The sequence below is a fragment of the Excalfactoria chinensis genome, chromosome 5 (genome assembly GCF_039878825.1).
Source record: "Excalfactoria chinensis isolate bCotChi1 chromosome 5, bCotChi1.hap2, whole genome shotgun sequence".
Lineage (NCBI taxonomy): Eukaryota > Metazoa > Chordata > Aves > Galliformes > Phasianidae > Excalfactoria > Excalfactoria chinensis.
The window spans coordinates 3,112,881-3,132,565 of record NC_092829.1 but is presented as its reverse complement, the minus strand read 5'-3'; the positions used below and the strand labels follow the sequence as shown (position 1 = coordinate 3,132,565).

The 19,685-nt window shown below is 53.0% G+C and overlaps 1 protein-coding gene across 3 annotated transcripts in view; it reads right to left on the bottom strand.

Moving 5' to 3' along the window:
• SAMD4A (sterile alpha motif domain containing 4A) overlaps positions 1-16,584 on the bottom strand; it is a 61,484-nt gene extending 44,900 nt beyond the window's left edge. For 2 of the 3 annotated variants that reach the window (XM_072337653.1, XM_072337651.1), the window contains exon 1: positions 15,498-15,833. In XM_072337653.1, the coding sequence (XP_072193754.1) occupies positions 15,498-15,693 (196 nt within the window). In that variant the 5' untranslated portion in view covers positions 15,694-15,833. Of the gene's footprint in view, positions 1-15,497; positions 16,069-16,421 lie in introns of those variants that run through there. The other variant, XM_072337652.1, reaches the window with a different exon arrangement.
• Positions 16,585-19,685: the final 3,101 nt, after the last annotated feature.

Genomic DNA, 19,685 nt, shown 5'->3' with positions numbered 1-19,685 from the left:
CTCTGGAATAATTCATTATATTTTTGCTGAAGGCACTGCTGGCACATCACATATTTCTTCTCTCTGCCTCTGATTCTTTTCCCCTCTAAACTACCGAGGCCTTGTTTAAATCAGAGCTCCGTTATTAGTATTATTACTACTACTGCAGTCTCTTGGTTGCTTTCGGAATTGTTCCTGCTCCCTTCAGGTCTTACTGCCACCACTATGGGGTCACAATGGGAGGAGCCATAGCAAAAACCAAATAGCCGCTAAGTAACAGAGCAAACCAACTCTCCTATGCTGGTGCAATTCACATTCTTCGTATCCAGAGTTCTAGGATTCTATATAAACCAGCTGAGGGCAGATTTTGGATGACCAGTTGGGATCATAGAACCATTCAGGTTGGAATAGCCCCCCAAAATCCCCAACCGCAGCCCATTGCACCATGCCCACTGCCCACATTCCTCAGTGCCACAACTCCACAGTTCTGAAACACCTCCAAGGATGGTAATTTGCTCCTGACACCTTTAGAAAGGGAGAAAAAAGCCTCATCTTTGTATTCTTTCACTCTACCCTTAAAGAGACCGGTTTGATTCCTGATGCTCTGGCATATTTCTGTCTCTTACTGTACTTCAAGGCTATTTTCTCGCTGCCAAAATATGCAACAAAAAGCAACACAAGCCCTGCAGCTCTGGGGGAAGGGCCGGCCCTGCAGCTCTTGTTATCTTTGGATGGGAAGGCAGAGACAGGCAGACACGGTTAACGCCTCGGATATATCCAGACCTAACCACTGTCCTACCAAGGAAGTTCAAAAACAGAACAACATCACACGGGGCATTTCAAACGACAAGATGAAAGCCCAGTTGGATTTATTACCAGCGTCCGCAGCCTCTCGGATGTAGCCCACTTGATGATGCTGATTGTACAGCACACGGGATCTTGGATTGAGACAGGAAACCTGGGAACTGAGCAGCACCAAACCTCCTCCTGGAGGGGTCACCGCTTCCACTGAGCCTCTGCCACTGTGTCATGGACCCAGTGTTTCTGGTTCAGGTTGGGCATTAGGGCTGTATGGGGAATGGGAGAGTCACCATCCCCGGGGGTGTCCAAGAGCCATAGAGATGCTGCACTGAGGTATACAGGCAATGGGAGTGCTGGGGATGGGTTTGGGATCTTGGGAGTCTTTTCCAACCTGAACGACTCTGTGATTCTAACACAGGGGGTTTGTATTAATTGATGTGCTGAAAACTCAGAGGGAGCGTGCTGAGCTTCATTGACTTCCCCTAGAACAAGAGACAAAAGTCCTTGGGTCTGTTTTCCATTAGACGTAGCCCGAATAGCTTCCCATTGTTCTTCTGCTTACGGGGCTCACTTCCCAAACTCACATCACAGTCCAGTTGGTCCAGATGGAACCAAAGAAAACCCCAAAAATGCTGATTTTTGGAAAATGAGATGTTATACTGGGAAAGCCTCACTTATAAGCCCTGCTAATGAGACTGTTTCCCAGGCAGCTGGTAGCAAGAAGCCAGAACATCCAGCGGACACCCAACCTGCCTTGTCCCAGCACCCATGCACCCCTGCCCCCCCTACAGCCAACATAATACAAGCAGAAAGCCCCAGCCATGCCCTCCAGCATCCAGCCACCAATGTACTTGCAAAGCTCAGATGGTTATCAATGAGGCTGGCCACATGTTGCATCCCATAGGGACCAGGCTGAGGACACAACACCAATGCCAGCTGCTAACCATACAGACCTGGCCAGCTGTATTATAGCTGTATATATAGCTTGTATTTTGGAGCCTCAGCATCAGGGCAGGGGTTGGGTGTGAGCCCTGGCCCAGATGTCCAGCTTGGGGACACATCATCCTGTGCTTCCAGGGGCACAGTGACCACATCCAGCTGGAGAATGGCCAAAGGGCTCTAATTAATCAAACTGCCCATTTGCATTTATGGAGCTGTTTGTCCAGTGGGCTCCAGCAGATGCTGAATGCAAAGGAGAGCTGCTGTGTCCCTCCCTGAGTGCAAAGGGACCCAAGGTTCAGGGAGGTGCTGCCTTAAACCTGCCCCATCCCTTTGCTGGTTTGAAGACCAGGAGGACAGATGGGAGAGGTGGGAAAAAGCAGCAGGAATGTGAAAGCTGGCTGAGACCCCAGCAGCTGCACCAAATGGCACATCACAGAACTGCAGGGGTTGGAAGGGACCCCTAGAGATCATCAAGCACAAACCCTGCTAACACAGGAGCGCCTATAGGAGGCTGCAGATAAAGCATCCAGGTGGGTCTGTGCATCTGTAAAGGAGTCTCCACCATCCCTCTGGGCAGCCTGATCCTGTGCTCCATCACGGGAAGGAGAGGGAGAATCACCTCCCTCACCCTGCTGGCCACAATCTATGGCCCTCTTGGACACCAGGGCACACTGCTGGCTCATGGTCACCTTAATGGCCACCAGGGCACCCAAGTCCTTCCCTGCAGAGCAGCTCTCCAGCAGCTCAACCCCAAACTGCACCGATGCATGTGGATAGGAGGGGAAGCTCTGGGAAAAGGTGGGCAATGGGTGGGCATGGAGCAGAGGGAAGAAAGGATAAAGAAAGGATAAAGAAAGGAAAAGGCAGCAGAGCAGTACCAGAAATGAAAAGGCCAGTAGGAGTGATACAGAGCTGGCGTGCAGTGCCTGGGACCTTGCATTTTCTGGCCTTATTTATGAAACACAAATAATCCAGCCTTCTCTGTACGCAGCCAGATCCGGTGGAATTACACGTCTGAAGACTCTGTCAACAGAGCTGTGGAAACACAGCTCAAGGCAACCCACACTAACAAGGGTGCCTTTATCATCCGACCTGGCCACCTGAAGCACATGGGATGGCGGTCAGGAGTGCTCCATGGGCTGCTGGGGACACCATGGGGTGGGACGTGGTGCCATGATCCAACAAGGAGAGCTGCCCATTCTGCAATGGTGGCAAGCCCAAAATAAAACCCAGCTCATCCAAAAGGCAGAGTATGGAGTGACAGCATGGAGTGACAGGGCATGACTATCCAGTCTATTAGATAGGGAAGATGGTGGGTCCTCCAAGAGTTTGGCCCCAGTAAGCACAAACCAAAGGTAAATAAAAGGCTCCACTTTCAAAACTGGAGGTCATACAGAGCAATGCTCGCCTGATTATTCCTTTTCTATTCACACTTTCAACTGCACAGGCAGATTTTTAAGGCAATGCAGAAAGGCCTCAGCACAGCTCTGTGCATACACAAGCACACTCGCTCCATCCCATGCCTACACCCACACTTTGTGCTTACTGCAGCATTTCTATCCGGAGACCTCAGCACGAACTCATTAAGCTCCCCAGCACCCTTGCCAGGTAGATGATCTGCCTCTTACAGAGAGGATCACGGAACACAGATGAACTCATCTGACATCTCCTTTCGCAAACCATGGACCCCTTTTTGCTCCTCATTGGGACAAAAGGATAACAGCACAGCGCCCTGTGGGGGGCAGTTTCATGCAAGGCAAGGAGAGGATTTTCTTTCATCTCAGAGCAGGCCTTGGGAGCCACCATCCCCATCTGGGTTCCTTGGTGGATGCCCACCCAACCTCCTAAGCCAGAAAGGAGCGTGATTCAGGGCTGGACCACAACTACCATCATCATACAGCATAGGACACAGGGATGTCAGCACACAGACCTCAAAACACTGCAAGAGTTGCTCTGGGAGCTGCTTCTCTTGCTCCAGTACCAAAAAATAAGCCTTAATCCCTAATGACTGAACTTGGAAACAAGAGCAACGATGATGTGGAAATACAGATCTTGGTGGCAGCGGGCTCAGAAGGAACAGCAGCACCTGCTACAGCAGCCGCCCTGTCTTGGTCCCAATCCATGGCATAGCCGCTCGCCCCAGACTTTGGTTCCTAAATTTAAAACAGCCAAGCAGAGAGCAGCTTTGAAACAAGAGCCAAAGCTCAGAGCTGTGTGTGTGCCAGGAAGGAGGGAATCCATCCCCACACAGCCCTCGCTCTGCTCCGGTGGTGTGAGATGGAGACAGATGGAGATGGACAGGAACCCAGCTTGGGGAGCGCAGGTTTAAGGACAGCCTGGCCTTAGGAACTGCCTTCCCCTCCATTCCCTGTGAGGGGCTGCAGCTGCCATGAGTCCTCTGCTCTGGGCCCAACAAACCCAGCCCACAGCCACCCCTCGGCCCCCAGCTCCCTCCCATCCTCACAGCCCTCCTTCGGCTGCTCTTGAAATCCTCAATGCTGAAAATCCCATACAGCAAAACTTAGCAAAACACGTCAACAACAACTGCTGTGCTGTAAGCCAGGCGCGTGTTCTCCTTGCTAGAAGGAGATGCATTTTTAGAAAGCTTCTTTTGCAGAAGCTGTTGGTGTTGGTGTGCCTTTTGTTTTCCTTCCCAGCACCAAGGACTCACGAGCATCCTGGAAACCAACCAAAGGCCATTTTTAGACTGAGATGTGAAGAGGAGCGTGTCACTCCACGTCTGAGCTAGATGCAAAGCTCCCAGCCGTATGCTGGAGGTTGCTGTAACAAAAGAGACGGCAACAATGAAGGGAAGCCTCAGTGCTCAAGCACTGGGGAGATACGCGAGATCAGAAATGAGCTCACGATTTCATTGATGGGGTTTAAAAGGATGGAATTTCTCTCTAATGTGAAAGCAGTGAACTGATAGAGGGAGTTGGGCTAGATGACCTTTCAGGATCCCTTCCAACTCGCACAATTCCATCACTCTACAATTCCATGACAGTTACCGAATTGCTCACTGAGATTTAAAAGCAGCACATATCTCGTTGTCTACTCAATAGAGGCTGCCCAGAGTTGTGGGTGCCCCAAATCTGAAGGTGCCCAAGGCCATGGATGGGACCATGGGCAGCTTAAATAGGGGGGGCACCCAGCCTGCAACAGGGGGTGGAAATGCATGCATCCTAAATATATCCACATCAGTATTAAATTCTGCCATGGAGGCAGGAAGCTTCCGAGCAGTGCTGAGCCCCCTGATGAGGGAGGTGGCAGCGAGGCATCCCACCAATGCTTCCTCTCCCCCATCCCTCTGAGGCAGCCAGTGACCGCGCCGAGGGGCCCCACTCATCCTCAGCCTCCTCTTCCCAACCCGGCTACAATTTCAGGCTGCAGTTGTTCCCCAATCACTTCTTATTATACACACCCCATCCTTCCTCTGCAAACCCAAGGCCTGGCGCAGGGTGCCCGCATAAGAAAACAGGGCGCTTTAGGAGAAGAGCAAAGTTAAAGCAACCTTTTCTAAGCTCCAACAACCCAGCAGCTGCTGCACACCCACGAAACGCTGCTACCTGGAGGATCCATGTGTAAATAGATCAGAATGGCTGGTTTCTACAAGGCATCCTGCAGAAAGAGAATAAGGAATGTGACAGCACTGCAGGGCAGCTGCACCCACTGCGAAGCGCTTCTCTGCCAACTGCAGCATCAACACGTGCTCCAGTTTGTAAGAATACAGCAAGAGGAAGGGCCTTACAACACCCCAATCATAGTCATCCATGGAATCATAGAACGAACCACAGAACGGCCTGGGTTGAAAAAGATCACAAAGAACAACCAGTTTCAACCCCCCTGCTATGCGCAGGGTCACCAACCACAAGAAGTTTCTAACAACAGCTTGGAAAAGACCAGCGTGGTGATGACATCCAACCCTCACCATGCCCACTGACCGCATCCCCCTCACTGCTACATCTTAAACACCTCCACGAATGGTTATGCTACCATCTCCCTGCCAATAGATGCCATGCCCAAAATTACAGCTCAACCAAGTGATCGTGAGATGAGTTTTTTTGGGGCAGAAAATGCTCAGAGCAGAACAAAAGAAGGTACTTCAGACACCGAGTGCCACTACGTGTATTCAAACTATTTCCACGTGGGTTCTGGTGAGCCGGCCACTGCGTTCTGGTAGCCAACAGGCAGCTCACAAGCAAGTGCTACAGATTAAGCACTAAGCAACATTTGCAAAACAGCTGTAAACACTCGTGTCATCCAAACCCAAAGGCCAGAAGCAAGGCTGAGCCTTAGGGACAGCAGTCCTGCTTCTGTATAGCAAATGGGTGTTATCTGTTACGTGATGAGAATCAAAGGGACATGGTTTAGTGGGCAATACTGGTGGTAGGTGGATGGTTGCCTGGATGACCTTAGAGGTCTTTTCTAACTGGAATGATTCTATGAAAGGGTTTGTGCTCTTTAGGGGAGGTTTAGATGGATCTTAGGAGGAAGTTTTTCACTCAGAGTCTGGTGACGCACTGAACAGGTTGCCCAAGGAGGCTGTGGATGCCCCATCCCTGCAGGCATTCAAGGCCAGGCTGGATGTGGCTCTGGGCAGCCTGGGCTGCTGGTTGGTGACCCTGCACACAGCAGGGGGTTGGGACTGGATGAGCACTGTGGTCCCTTTCAACCAGGCCATTCTATGCTCCTATGGGCTCAAGTTGTGGTTTACCACCAAGAAAATCTGCCTCCAGAAAGCAGGAGCACGCGTTGCAGCTTCAGATACACTCAGCATTAAAAGCTGCACCATTATCTGATTGCAACAGCCAGTTCCTCTGAGCACCAATACACCACAGAGCCACCCTACCCCTGCGAAGGCATCACTTCTGTGGAACAGCCCTCTCATACACTGAGCAAACCGTAGGAAAAGAAGGGAAAAAAAAGAAGACAAAAAGCCTCAAACAGCCAACGTTTCCTTGAGAGGTTTTAGTTTTAAATGCTGGTCGGCCCAGCCTGCTCAGGGAATTGGGATGTGAGGAGCAGCTCCCGTGTGAGGGGATGACTGGTGGTGATGACTGGTGACTCAGCAGGTAAAAGCCGTCAAAAAACGTGTCCAAAATTGGAAGGGAAAAAAAAAAGAAATCAGAAGGGAAAACTAAAAATACAGCGACAGCATCGCTGTGAGTGCTGGCTGGGTGCCCAGCCCCACCAGGGACGAGCTGCAGGAGTGGGGATCCCCATCCCTATGGGGGAATCCTGCCCTAAGGCTGGGCGAGGAGGGGTCCCACTGGGCCACCAGGACCCTGTGTTCACCCCCACTGACCCCTACATGCCCAAAACACCCCCACTTGGCATCTATTTTTTCCCTTTCTTTTTGAAAGAGAAGTCCAAAAGCCAACACGAAATGCTGCACGCACACTCTTCCTCTCCACCAACATGCCTTTGAATTCTTCAATCACAGAACCCTTAGAGCTGGAAGGGACCTTTAAAGGCCATCCAGTCCAACTCCCCTGCAATGAGCAGGGACACCACAGCTCCATCAGGTTGCCCAGGGCCGGATCCAGCCTTGCCTTAATGGAAGCAGCCTATTCTTCAGGTTATTAAGTTACTCAGGACCAAGACTGGTACCAGTCATCCACCGGGACCCCCAGGCCCTTCTCTGCACAGCTCCTTTCCAGCAGGTCAGCCCCTAACCTGTACTGATGCATGCAGTTATCCCCCTCCCTTGCACAACTCTTCTAACCCTTGCCTTGTGCATCACCTGAAATGCTGGTGGAGCTGCAGCATCCCAAAGGTGAGCGGCAGCAACCCAAGCCAAGCGAGACCTGGGCTTCTGCAGGGATCCCCCTTACAAAGGACACAATACAGGGATGGAAACCCCCCCATATAACTGCAGTGACAGCGATTCCAGCCGTCTCATTTCCTGCTAAAACCTTCTCCAGGACACGCGCATTGTTTCACTAATTGTAAGTCTATTGAGAAACAGGCTACCCTCTGCTTCCAGACTGGAATTAGTTACGCTCGGTCTGACCTTGCATTATTTCCAAGCACTGCAACATTAAAAGAAAACGAGAGTGACTTGTGAAATCCTTTACAAGGTAAAGCAACCCGATTGCTCCAGGTTCGCATGCAAGAAAAAAACCCAAGCTGTTAACAAATCACAACTACTGCCTTAATGCGGCGCGATTCAGCCTTTTATTTTAAGTTCATTCATTTCTCATTTACTTGAGTGATCGTGCCAGCTTTAACGAGCTCTCCCTACGAACACTGCAACAACAAAGGATCAGGGCTGCTTGCGTTACAGGGCTCTGCACACCCAGGATGGAAATCCTAAATCATTGCCTCTGTCGCAACAGCCAGATGATCTGTGCTTATAAACGCATCTGGCGGAGAGGATTCATCTCTTTGCTCATGATAAAGAAGTTGGGGTAATGGTATGTGTGAACTAAAGAGTGTATCGGATTAAAACACATCTGGGCCACTGTGCTGCTCCCAGATCACCTCATGGCACACATCTGGAACCCAACATCTGCACTGATCCCAAGCAGCCCAGGAGCCACAGTTGTGGGGAAGAGGCTCTGAGGGTTATGGATTGACTCAAGCATGTGGGATGTTAAGGCAAGGCTGTGTCCCAGGGGGTGGTGGGCACAGCCCCGAGTGCTGTCCCTGCACTCCCAGACACTGGGTTTGGGTTTTGGATGATCCCATATAGAGCCAGGAGTTGGGACTCGGTGCCCAACTCAAGGTTCATGCTGGAGCTCATCAGGCTCTGCACCCCGAGCATTTGCACCACTGACCAGCAACCACTCGTGGTACGGGGGGCAAAAACGAGCTGCTTCTATTTTAAACCCAGAAAGCAACTGAGCATCAGTGCCAGCGCGCAGCGTGGCTTTAGGAGGGATTTGAAGAACTTGGCTCCTTCATTCCCTAATCGATGCTTCCCCGCTACCCGCCTGTATCGACTTCTAACAATGCAAAAGCATCTGCCCACATTGTTGCCATTATTTCGAGCCCAGCGAAGATCACCCTCCCCTTTCAGTAGGGTTCATCTAAAGAGCAGTTGCCCAAATGCTGAGAGCAGGGCCAAACAATAGCTCCTCTGATGGAATTCCTCCACTCCATAGAGAAGAACACAGCATCCCCCTGGGGCTCACCCGCTCTCATACAAAAGATGACAAGCTGAGAGATACAAATGCACCTGAATGCAATGCTGCACATCAATGGCAATGCAACGTTGGAGCAATGCAACAATTGCTTTGGTGAAATGCAAGGCCCAGCCGTCAGCGCTGGCCACCTGTCCTCGGGATGGAGCCTCACTCCCTTCTTAGTGCACAGCCTGCTTTTAGCTGCTCCCCTGCTTTAAATACCTCCATACCCACTCCCTGTGGAATCTCAGATCAGCCCTTTCCAAAGGCTGGCTGGTGATGCAGACAGCTGGGCTGCAGCAGCTATGATCCCCATCCACCCAGTGTTATTTATAAGGGCTCTGACCCAGGGTTGACAGCGACTACAAAAAGCGTTCAGCATCCAACCGACTGCTGCAGAATAACGCCATGAGCACAGCCTGAGCACACAGCTCTGCACTGCACTGGGTGCTACATGCATCGTAACAGCAGCTCTATGCCATCCATTTCCCCAACACAGACCCATAAGGGCTGGAAGGGACCTCTGGGGATCACCCAGTGCAGCAAGTAGCCCAATGAGTTGAGTTGTGCATCTCTCTATCTGGTATGCACTCAAAATGGACAGATTAGCAGCTTTTTAGGATCTAATTCTAAAGTAATTCATAGAATCCTAGAATGGCCTGGGTTGCAAAGGCCCACAGTGCTCATCCATTCCAACCCCCTGCTGTGTGCAGGGTCACCAACCAGCAGCCCAGGCTGCCCAGAGCCACATCCAGCCTGGCCTTGAATGCCTGCAGGGATGGGGCACCCACAGCCTCCTTGGGCAACCTGTTCCAGTGCGTCACCACCCTCTGGGTGAAAAGCTTCCTCCTAAGATCCAACCTAAACCTCCCCTGTCTCAGTTCCAAACCATTCTCCCTTGTCCTATCACTGCCCACCCTCACAAACAGCCGTTCCCTCTCCTGTTTATACGCTCCCTTCAAATACTGGTAGGTCACAATGAGGTCTCCCCGCAGCCTTCTCTTCTCCAAGCTGAACAAGCCCAGTTGTCCCAACCTTTCTTCATAGGAGAGCTGCTCCAGCCCTCTGATCATCTTAGTTCCAGACCCATTCCAAGAGCTCTGCATCCTTCTTGTACTGATACTATGATACTGTGGGCTCCAGGTCTGGACACAGCACTGCAGATGGGGTCTCACAAGAGCTGAGTAGAGGGGGGCAATCACCTCCCACTCCCTGCTAGCCACCCATCTTCCAATGGAACCCGGGATAGAGCTGACCTTCCAGGCTGCAAGACCTTCCAGTGCTTTATTGGGCTTACCCCCCTCCTTCCACATCTTCACCTCCTTGCTCACTGCAGGGGAGTGGGACCAGATGACCTTTAAGGAGCCACAAGGATGGATGCACGCCTTCTATGACACACAGCCACCAGCTACGTGAGCACAATGAGATACGGAGGGGCTCCAGGCTGCTTTCTGCAGCTCCACCAACCACAGCAGCAGCGGTGACAGCGGGATGTGGCCAACTTTGCTGGTAAACAGACTGTGCTATAAACAGCAAACGGGAGCCCTCCTTGCCCTGCTGCTCGCAGCCACCAGCAGCATCCAGCCCCAGACCCATTCCCTCTGCACTCACCCTCAATTCTCTGCGAATTAAGGAAATTTGGGGCCCATCATTGGTGTAAGGAGGTCCCCGGCTCCAGGGATCCTTTGGGGACACCCTTGAGACACCAGCATCACGAGCAGCTCCATCTCCAGCCCGTTGTTATGGTTACAGAGCGTTGGTTTTTCCCTTCTTTTTAAAAGGATCCTTATCAGTTTAGCATAATTCTGCCAGTCGATAACAATTCTTATCTCAAAAGGTCACTCAGGTGGCTTACAGCTCAGCACTGCGTCTACACTCACGTTATCAGCAGGGAAACAGCCCCGGGGACTTCATTGGTTTTTCCTTTTAAACATAATGCAGCTCTTTGGAACGGGGAGGTTGGAGCTGACCCTATGGGTGATCACAACGGGGATCACCATCTTTTACAGGTTAGGCCTCAGCTCGCAGGTAATACGACAGGATGAGAGGTGATGGCCTCAAGTTGTGCCACAGGAGGGTCAGCTTGGATAGCAGGAAGGATTTCTTCTCCAAAGAGTGGTGATGCAGTGGCACAGCTGCCCAGGGAATGGGGGTTCACTGCCCCTAGAGGCGTTCCAGAGCCATGGAGATGAGGCCCTGAGGGATGTGGGCATTGGGTATGGGGAAATGAGAAAATAAATTGCAGCAGCGTGCAAATTTTACAGCATTTCAAGCATTCGAACCATGTTTTCCCACTGCTTAACTACTTCCCATAGCAATCAAGTCTCCAAACCCAACACCAGCCACATCCCATCAGACAGCAGCGCATACAAGGAGCAGGTTAGAAGTACAATAGGTTTGTGGCTCATCTGAAACAGGTCTTACCCCCCCAAAAATTAAGATAAAATAAGAAGAAAAAAAGCAATCTGGAAGGAATTACTCACAAGGATCAGTAACAGATGAGCTTCCCAAGGCCCCGTGTGGCCCCTCCAAGGCTGCTTGAGAGCAAAGGAGGAGCAGAGCTGCCAAACCCTGCTCATGGCACTTGCAATCTTAACGTTGCTTTAGGGTAAGAGCATCTTTAGGCCACATCCAGCTCCTGCAGATGCCAGGTGAGGTTTGTGGGGACAGCAGCAGAAGCTGCCATTGGTGCCACAATGGTGATGGGAAGCCCCATGTGGTGAAATACCTCGGGGTCTGAGCATGCTGGAACCTTAAATGTAGCAGAGGGAAGATGTTGCGTTGTACCTCGAGGCTGCAAAGGGCAACAGAATCAATAACGGCAAACCCCACGGCCGTCACCCAGGTCTTTGTACAGAGATCAGGAGGGCAGAGAGGAGCCACCAGCAACGATGTGGACACCTCTGCCAACATTGCCAGTGCACCCATCCCATGGCACATGCCAACAAATGGAGCTGCAAGCTGAGGATCCATGCGTGGCTCTCACTGCAGACCCAGAGGCATTAGCCTGCTGCATGGCAAAGCTGAAAAGCTCCTGGCAGGGAAGAAGAAGCCAGCCCTGATCCTCAGCCCAAACCTCATCCTCCTTCAGCATCTCGCTGAGCCCTGAGGCAGCCCTCGGGAAATCAAGAGTTAACAGAGAGCACCGCTCTTGTTTATGTGCTGAATATAGAAGGAGAAAATACAGGGGGCGATGCACACTCAGAGGCACACAGGCGCACGCATCCACGCATGATTCATGCAGGGATTGGTCCCCTCGGTGCCAAGTCCCACTCCTGGGCTGCCCCTGCAGCAGGAAGCCTTCAACAGCCACCAGTGCTTGACCGAGGGCTGCTGCACAGAGCAGGCAAACCCCAAACCCACCTGCACCCCAAATCAGCGCTCTCAGCTCTGACCCTGCAGCTCTGCAGCACGAGGTGACCTGCCCTTTCCCTGCAGGTTATCTGCAGTAACATTAGCCAGCAGCACGGAGCCGAAGGGCTGCAGCACTGACGAATGTGTCTTAAAATAAAGCCAGCGTTCACGCTAATTACTATTTCAGTTAGTCACACTGATTGCAAACATCGCTCCCAGCCTGGAAAAAGATGGTGTTTGTGGGCTATAAGTTATAAACGTGGTCAGTGGGCACAGCAGGGATGGGTTGGGGTTGGACTTGGGGATCTTGGAGGTCTTTTCCAACCTTAATGACTGTGTGATGGGGAGTAGAAGAACCTAGAAACATAGAATGGCCTGGGTTGCAAAGGCCCACAATGCTCATCCAGTTCCAACCCCCTGCTGTGTGCAGGGTCCCCAAGCACCAGATCAGGCTGTTTGCTTCCCAACAAAATGGAGCTGCAGCCACCCCAGAACTGAGGCGAGCTGTGCAGGCACAAGCCGTGGCTTTTATTAGACTGCTGGAAAAAAACCTAGGAGCACAAACCCTCCTTTGAGCACCTTTGCGCTTGGCCATTTTTTCCAGCTGCATCACTTGGTCTAATTAAAGGCACTGCCTCTCCCTGGCTCTTCCTCCAGCTGCTCCTTGCAGGGGACACCAAATCTACGTGGTGTGGATGCTCTCATTGCGGTGCAGGACAACCCTGCCCAGCACTGAGGGATGCAGTCCAGGCTCAAAACCCCACAGTGAGCCAAGTGGAGGGTGGGCAGTGTCTGCATACCTCCCATGGCCACTGTGCAGGGCAACCATGAGCTGAATGCTTCACCAGAGCAAGGAGCACAGGATTTGCCTCTTCCTTGCCCTTTATAACCGAGCACCTTGAAGGCAGCCCTGCTCACATGGAACAAGCAGGATTCAAAGAGCAGAGCAGCGCAGGGCTCGGTGACGACGCTGCTTTCAGAACTTGGTGTGATTCCATTGCCAGTCAAGTGACAAATGCTATTTAAAAGGCACAGGTGGTTTAATGGACAGGGGCAGCGTTGATAGCGGAGACCAAAAGCTGCTTCCTACAGTCAATAGCTGCAGGGTAGATCTCCAATTCCCCCTCTCTCCATTATGGGATCATCACATGCCTTGGGATGCTTGTTGGTACCCTCTTGCCAAGGGAAACCCCCCAGGAGAGAAGGGGACTGATGGCACAACCTGGGATTGCTGTTGCTGGTTTGAGGTAGGGATGTCAGTGGATGTGTTCACAGCCCCACTGCTGAGCACCAGCCCTGGCCATGGGGAAACCCTCACAGTGAAGACCACAGGGATATTGCCAGCCACCTGTACCAGCCAGGAGATGACATTTCCCACTGTCAGAGCACTTGACCCCATGGCTCAGCCTTACTTCCCCATGCTGTCTTCATCACAACCCCATGGCTGGGAGGCAAACACGGACACGGCCCTCCAAACTCCAGGGTTGGAGTGTCACCTTCCCAAATCACACCCGGGAACCAGGAACACCCAAAAGACAACCAGAGCTCAGAGACAACCACAACGGGATGCCAAAAAGACAACCAGAACCAAGGAAGACCCACAGGGAGACATCCCAAAACGCAACTAGAACCCAAAGGGCACCCAGAATGGGACATCCCAAACCCCAACTGGAACTCGAGGGTACCCACAATGGGACAAACTAAAGCACAACCAGAACCCAAAGACACCCACAACGGAATACCCAAAAGACAACTGACTCCGAGGGACACTCAACACAGCAACACCCCAAACCACAACCGGAACCCACAGCAGGACACCCAACAGACAACCAGAACCTGAGGATATCCACAGCAAAACCGCACCTGGAACCCAAGGGCACCCGCAATGGAAACACTCAAAACACAACCCGAAGGAAAACAGCCAGGCAGGTAAGAATTAAAGCACAGCTCGATCAGCTGCAGGGGATGCAGGGCCGGGCTGTGCCGATGTGGGCGGCCTCGCTTCGGCCCTTCAGCTGTTGCTAAAAGCAGCATCACAGCGCCGAGGCGCACCCCGCAGCATTCCTGCCTCTCATTCCTGCAGCTATAAAAGGAAATGGCCAATTCCAGCCTTTCTCCCTCGGACCATCGCCGATCTCGGGGTGGTTTCCTGCGGGCGGGCGGCTCAGCCCCGCGGCGCTGGCCCTCGTCACCAAATGGCAGCGGGGCCGGCTGCCAAGCGGCCCTAATGGGGAACAGCTGGAGCGGGACTGCGCTCCTCCCGGCCCGCAGACACTGGGGCTCTGTTTGGGAGCCGACTGCAACGCTTCGCCATTGGGATCAAGCCTCGCAGCCCACACTGCAGCAACTCTACAGCAACTTCCATCTCCATCACTGCAAACACACACACACAGGCGTGCAAAGGCACACGTAGGGACCTATGTGCATAGAACAGCCCCAATCATCACAACGACGCTTCGCTCCGACTCCACTGACTCCTATTGAGTTGAGGAAGCGGGGCCGGCGATGGCATAAAGCCCCAGTGCGCTCTGCCAGCCCCGCACGCTCCCTGCAGTGCATCCCGTGAATGCAGAGGCAGAAAGAACACAAGGGGGGTATTGAGAGCCGCAGGAAAAGAAGGGGGGGGGAAGAAAAAGAGAAACAACACAAAGCGTCCAAACAGGATCTGAACGATGGGCCAGAAAGTGCCGGGTTTTTTTTTTGCAAAGAAATTCGGATAACCCAGCTGGGCAAACGTTGAGAACGTAACAGTTTGCTTCAGGTAGCCGTGGGCTCCTTGTTGCAGAGAGCAAAGCGAGCCACGTTGTCCAAAAGAAGCCTGGAAAATCCAGACTCTACGTGACCTGACTTACTTATTGCACAGGAAACTGCATGGAAGGAGGAAGGGGGGAGGATGGAAGGGGGGGGGGGGGGGGGGGAGGGAGGGGGGAGGAATAAAGGGGAAAAAAAGCCACCAATCGTTCATGCTCCCGTAGTTACACGGTGCAATAGTTGGCTGTGCTGGAAGCCAAGTGGAATGAGCCATCAGCAGTTTGAAAATGAGAGAGATGGCGGGGCTGGGGGGGGAGATCAACAGCGTCTGAGGGGGGGGGTTGGTGTTAGGTACGGATATACGGCTTTGGCTGCATTAGGGGAATGCAAGAAGGGGAAGTAAATAAAAAGGAGGGGGGGGAAGGAAAGGAAAAAGGAAATAGGGAGAAAAAAAAAGGAAAAGGATGAGAAGGAAAAAAAAAGAAATTAGAATGGAAAAAGGGAATAGAAAAAGGGAACGAGGAAGGGTTGCTGCAAACTCACCGGGGTTGTTGGCCTCCCCTTCGAGGACGTGCAGCTCGGTGCAGTCCGCCAGCGAGTGCTCCAGGCAGAGCTGCAGGAAACGCGCCTGGGTCCGGCTCACGCGTTTGAGCAGCGAGAGCAGCGCAACAGTCTGCTCGCATTCGTTCCAGCCCTTGAACCAGCCGGCCAACACGCCGACCTGGTCGCGAAACATCATGATGCTGAGGGCCGGGGTGCGAGGGGGAGGGCTCTGCCCCCCAGCCCCGAGGTGGGCTGCTCTCCCACCCCCCCCCCTCCCCGGGTGACGGTGAGGATTTCCTCTGCGATGGGTGGGTTGGTCGGTGGGTGTAGGGTGCAGCTTCGGGTTCGCTCGGTTCTCTTCGGGGCTGGTGATGGCGATGCGGAGTCAGTGGGAGTTGGGGGAGGGGGGGGGGAGGTAAAAAATTAAGAAATATTTAAAAAGATGGGAGGGGGGGGGGAAAAAGGCGGAATAACAAGGAGAAGCCCAGCAGTCTGCGTGCACCGAGCCGGCCCCGAGCTGCGAGTGTGGGCAAGGCACGGAACGGGCGGGATCGGGCCGGGGGGGTCACACCTGGAAGAGAGAAATGGGGTGAGAAACGGGGGGGCAGAGGGGGAGGAGGAGGAGAGGAGGAAGGCGCGCAGCACCCGGGCACCGCAGCCCGCTGCCTTTCTCCTCCTCCTCCAGATCTGGGCTCACCCCCCCGTTTTAGGAGGGGGTGGGATGTGGGGACCCCCCCCTCCCCAACCCACCGCAGCCCCCTCCCAGAGGGCAGACACCCCTCAGGAAACGTATCTGGGGGAAAGGAAAAAGGGAGGGATCTCCCCCAGCACCCTTAGAGGAGGAGGAGGGGGGCACTGCACCGACCCCCCCCATACCGCCCTAAAATCAAAGTTCCCCCCACCCGTCCGCTGCCCGGCACTCACCTCATTCACACCGGCCTCGGGGTGCTGGAAGAGGAGGGAGGGGGGGGAGAGAGGCGTGGGGGGGGCCGTGCCATGGCGGGGAATGGGGAGGGGGGGGAATAAGGGGGAGAGAAGGGGGGGGCGCGGGGCGCGAGCGGCGGCGGCGGCTCCGCGGCGCGAGACTGAGCCCGGCGGCGCGCCGAGCCCCCGCTCCCCACATTGCGCTCATTTGCATAGCGGTGACGTCATCGGGGGCGGGGCGCGCGCGCGGGGAAGGAGGAGGAAGGTGGGGGGGGGGGAAAGCGCGGGCGCGCGCCTCTCTGGTTCCCCGCGTGTCCCAACCCCGCGCGGCAGCACCGGCAGATCCCGCTGCTAATTCAGCTCCACGTTACCCTGCCGCCAAATAAAGCGCCGCAGTCACACCTCCACCCCATCCCCACCCGCACAGCGTCTCTCCCCGCCAACCCCCCTCAAGGCTGCGGGCTTCCCGCTATCGCGTCCCGCTGGGGGAAGCCACCATCTAGTGGGGAGAGCGGGGATGGCAGCGGGGAGTTGATTCTTGTATTATTTGTTAGATATACACACATATCTATATATATATATTAGGGCCACCCACCCGGTGGTGAGGTGACTGCTGTGTGGGATGGGGTGGTCCTTAAAGAGTGGGGTTGCAGGGGGGTTCCTCCTATGAAGAAAGGTTGGGGGAACTGGGCTTGTTTAGCTTACAGAAGAGAAGGTTGCAGGGAGACCTCATTGTGGCCTTCCAGTATTTGAAAGGAGCGTATAAACAGGAGAGGGAACGGCTGTTTGTGAGGGTGGGCAGTGATAGGACAAGGGGGAATGGTTTGGAACTGAGACAGGGGAGACACACTGGAACAGGTTGCCCAATTGGGCTGTGGATGCCCCATCCCTGCAGGCATTCAAGGCCAGGCTGGATGTGGCTCTGGGCAGCCTGGGCTGCTGGTTGGTGACCCTGCACACAGCAGGGGGTTGGAGCTGGATGAGCACTGTGGGCCTTTGCAACCCAGGCCATGCTGTGAACCTTCCCATCACAAAAGGAATCCAAGCACAGAAGCCAAACACGGAGGGGAAACACCTCCTCCCCTTGTGTCTCCATCCCAGCATATGAAGCACTGAGGGACATGGTGGGTGATGGTCAGCTTGATGGCTTTGATGACCTCGAAGGTCACTGCAGGCCACCCACTTACCCAGGATGCTGCTGTACCGATTCATTCTGCTCCCTGCAGTACGGGGCACTACCTGGTTAAATGAAGACAGCGTGAACTACGCTCCAGTGTAGATGGCTGTAGTTACAGCTCTGCCAAGTGAAATTACAAAGCCTGCCCACGAGGCGCTGTGGGATGAGCGTCCAACATGTTGCTGCAAGCAGATCCATTGGTTGGGCCCTGGGAACAGCAAGGTGCAGGTTGCTAAAAATGAAAGATACAAATGAGCCCATCAAAACACGTCAGAACATCTGGAGACCTTTATATCATGTTGTTTTCAGGCCAGGAGAAAAACAAACACTTTGCCAGCGGGAGAGCAACAAATGCTGCTGGACTCGATGGAGACTTTTAGTATTTGTCAAGAAGTTGGGCTGAAAGAGAAGATTGTAGAGGGCAGATTTAGTTACACGTTTTCACATCTATGGGAAGACACTTAAAGACTTAAAAGCTGGAAAAGCTTTAGCTGTTCGTGTTCTCATAAACATGAGCCCACCAGCTCTTGGCAGATCACTTTCTTTAGTCTTACAGCAAGATCATAGAATGGCCTGGGTTGCAAAGGCCCACAGTGCTCATCCATTCCAACCCCCTGCTGTGTGCAGGGTCGCCAACCAGCAGCCCAGGCTGCCCAGAGCCACATCCAGCCTGGCCTTGAATGCCTGCAGGGATGGGGCATCCACAGCCTGCTTGGACAACCTGTTCCAGTGCGTCACCACCCTCTGGGGGAACGGAGATGTAAAGGTAACTTCTGGTGCGATCCAGGCTGGACTTGGAGCAGGTCATCCTGTAGAGAAGGGTTTGCCAGGGTCTAGAGATGGCCACCTAGGAAGAAGGCAGCCTTCAAAGGAGCTGCAGCAGCTGGGTTGTCAATCTTGTCTTCATGTATGGCAGTGCCTGGGGGAAAGCACTGCTTTCCAAGCTGTCATGTGCCATAAATCGCTGACCTGCTTGGTCTTTGATCAATGAAATGTGCCGCCATCGAAAGGGGTCTGCTAACCTTGGCAGCCAGAGCAGCCGCATGAGGAAGGCATTGCCTGGTTCCCTCGGGGCTCCCCACTTGCTGGAATCCTCCTCAACCTGCCAGCAATAGCCCACCCCAGGCTTCCTGCAAGCTGCTCTATTTTGAACTTGCAGTCTTGGCTCTTTCCCTGCAGAGGAAAATGGTGAAATCAAGGATCCTCAGGAAGAGGAGACCAAAACCCCATAGTGCCTGCACTGCGTTCGACCAGCCAAGAAGCAGCACAACATCTGTATCTCACAGCTATTCTGGTAGCAGGTGACTGATGTATGATGACCCTGGTAACCTCTGGGGTCTCGCTGTCTGTACTCAGTAACACCTGTAAACTCAGAAGGAGAAAAGACAAGGACCAACTACAAAGATCATTCACAGGTTAGCAATCCTTCCTTGAACTTGTTAAAGTAGCACTGCCCACAAGGAGCTGATAGACATCGAGATAAAGATCATTGTGAGAAATAGAAGTGATGCATTAGATTTCTCACCAGTCCCGTAACCAGCCAAGAAATGCTAGATTTGAAGTGGTAATGCAGTGGGAGAGCAAAGAATATTAGGACAGACCTAAACCCTCATTATACAGAGACAAAAACCTGGAGGAAGCATCTGAATCCTAGCAAAGCTTTCTAGGTACAAACTTGCTGCTGATCCAAGGACACGGCATTTCCATGGTGGAGGAGTGCATGTGCAGGGAGGATGAACTAAACCAAGTGGAGAGGATTAACTGCTATTTATGTCCTGCATCAAAAGTCATCACCTCATTCATTTTTTGAGATGGCTTCTTAGAAGAAGGGCAAACATAATAAGCCAGCTACTGTACTTGCCATAACACCCTCAGTTGGGTCTTTGATTCGGGCCAGCAAGGAAGCTTGTTACATCTGACCAAGCAACTAAGCATCTCTGGAAAATGCTATTAAAAATAGAACCTGAAACAAATGAAAAGCCGGGAGACTTAATGCTAAATACATGGCCTGGAAGTTCCGCACAGCTACATCCTGTTTGCCATTATTATTTAATACTGGCATCGATCGGGTGAAGGATCAGACAGAG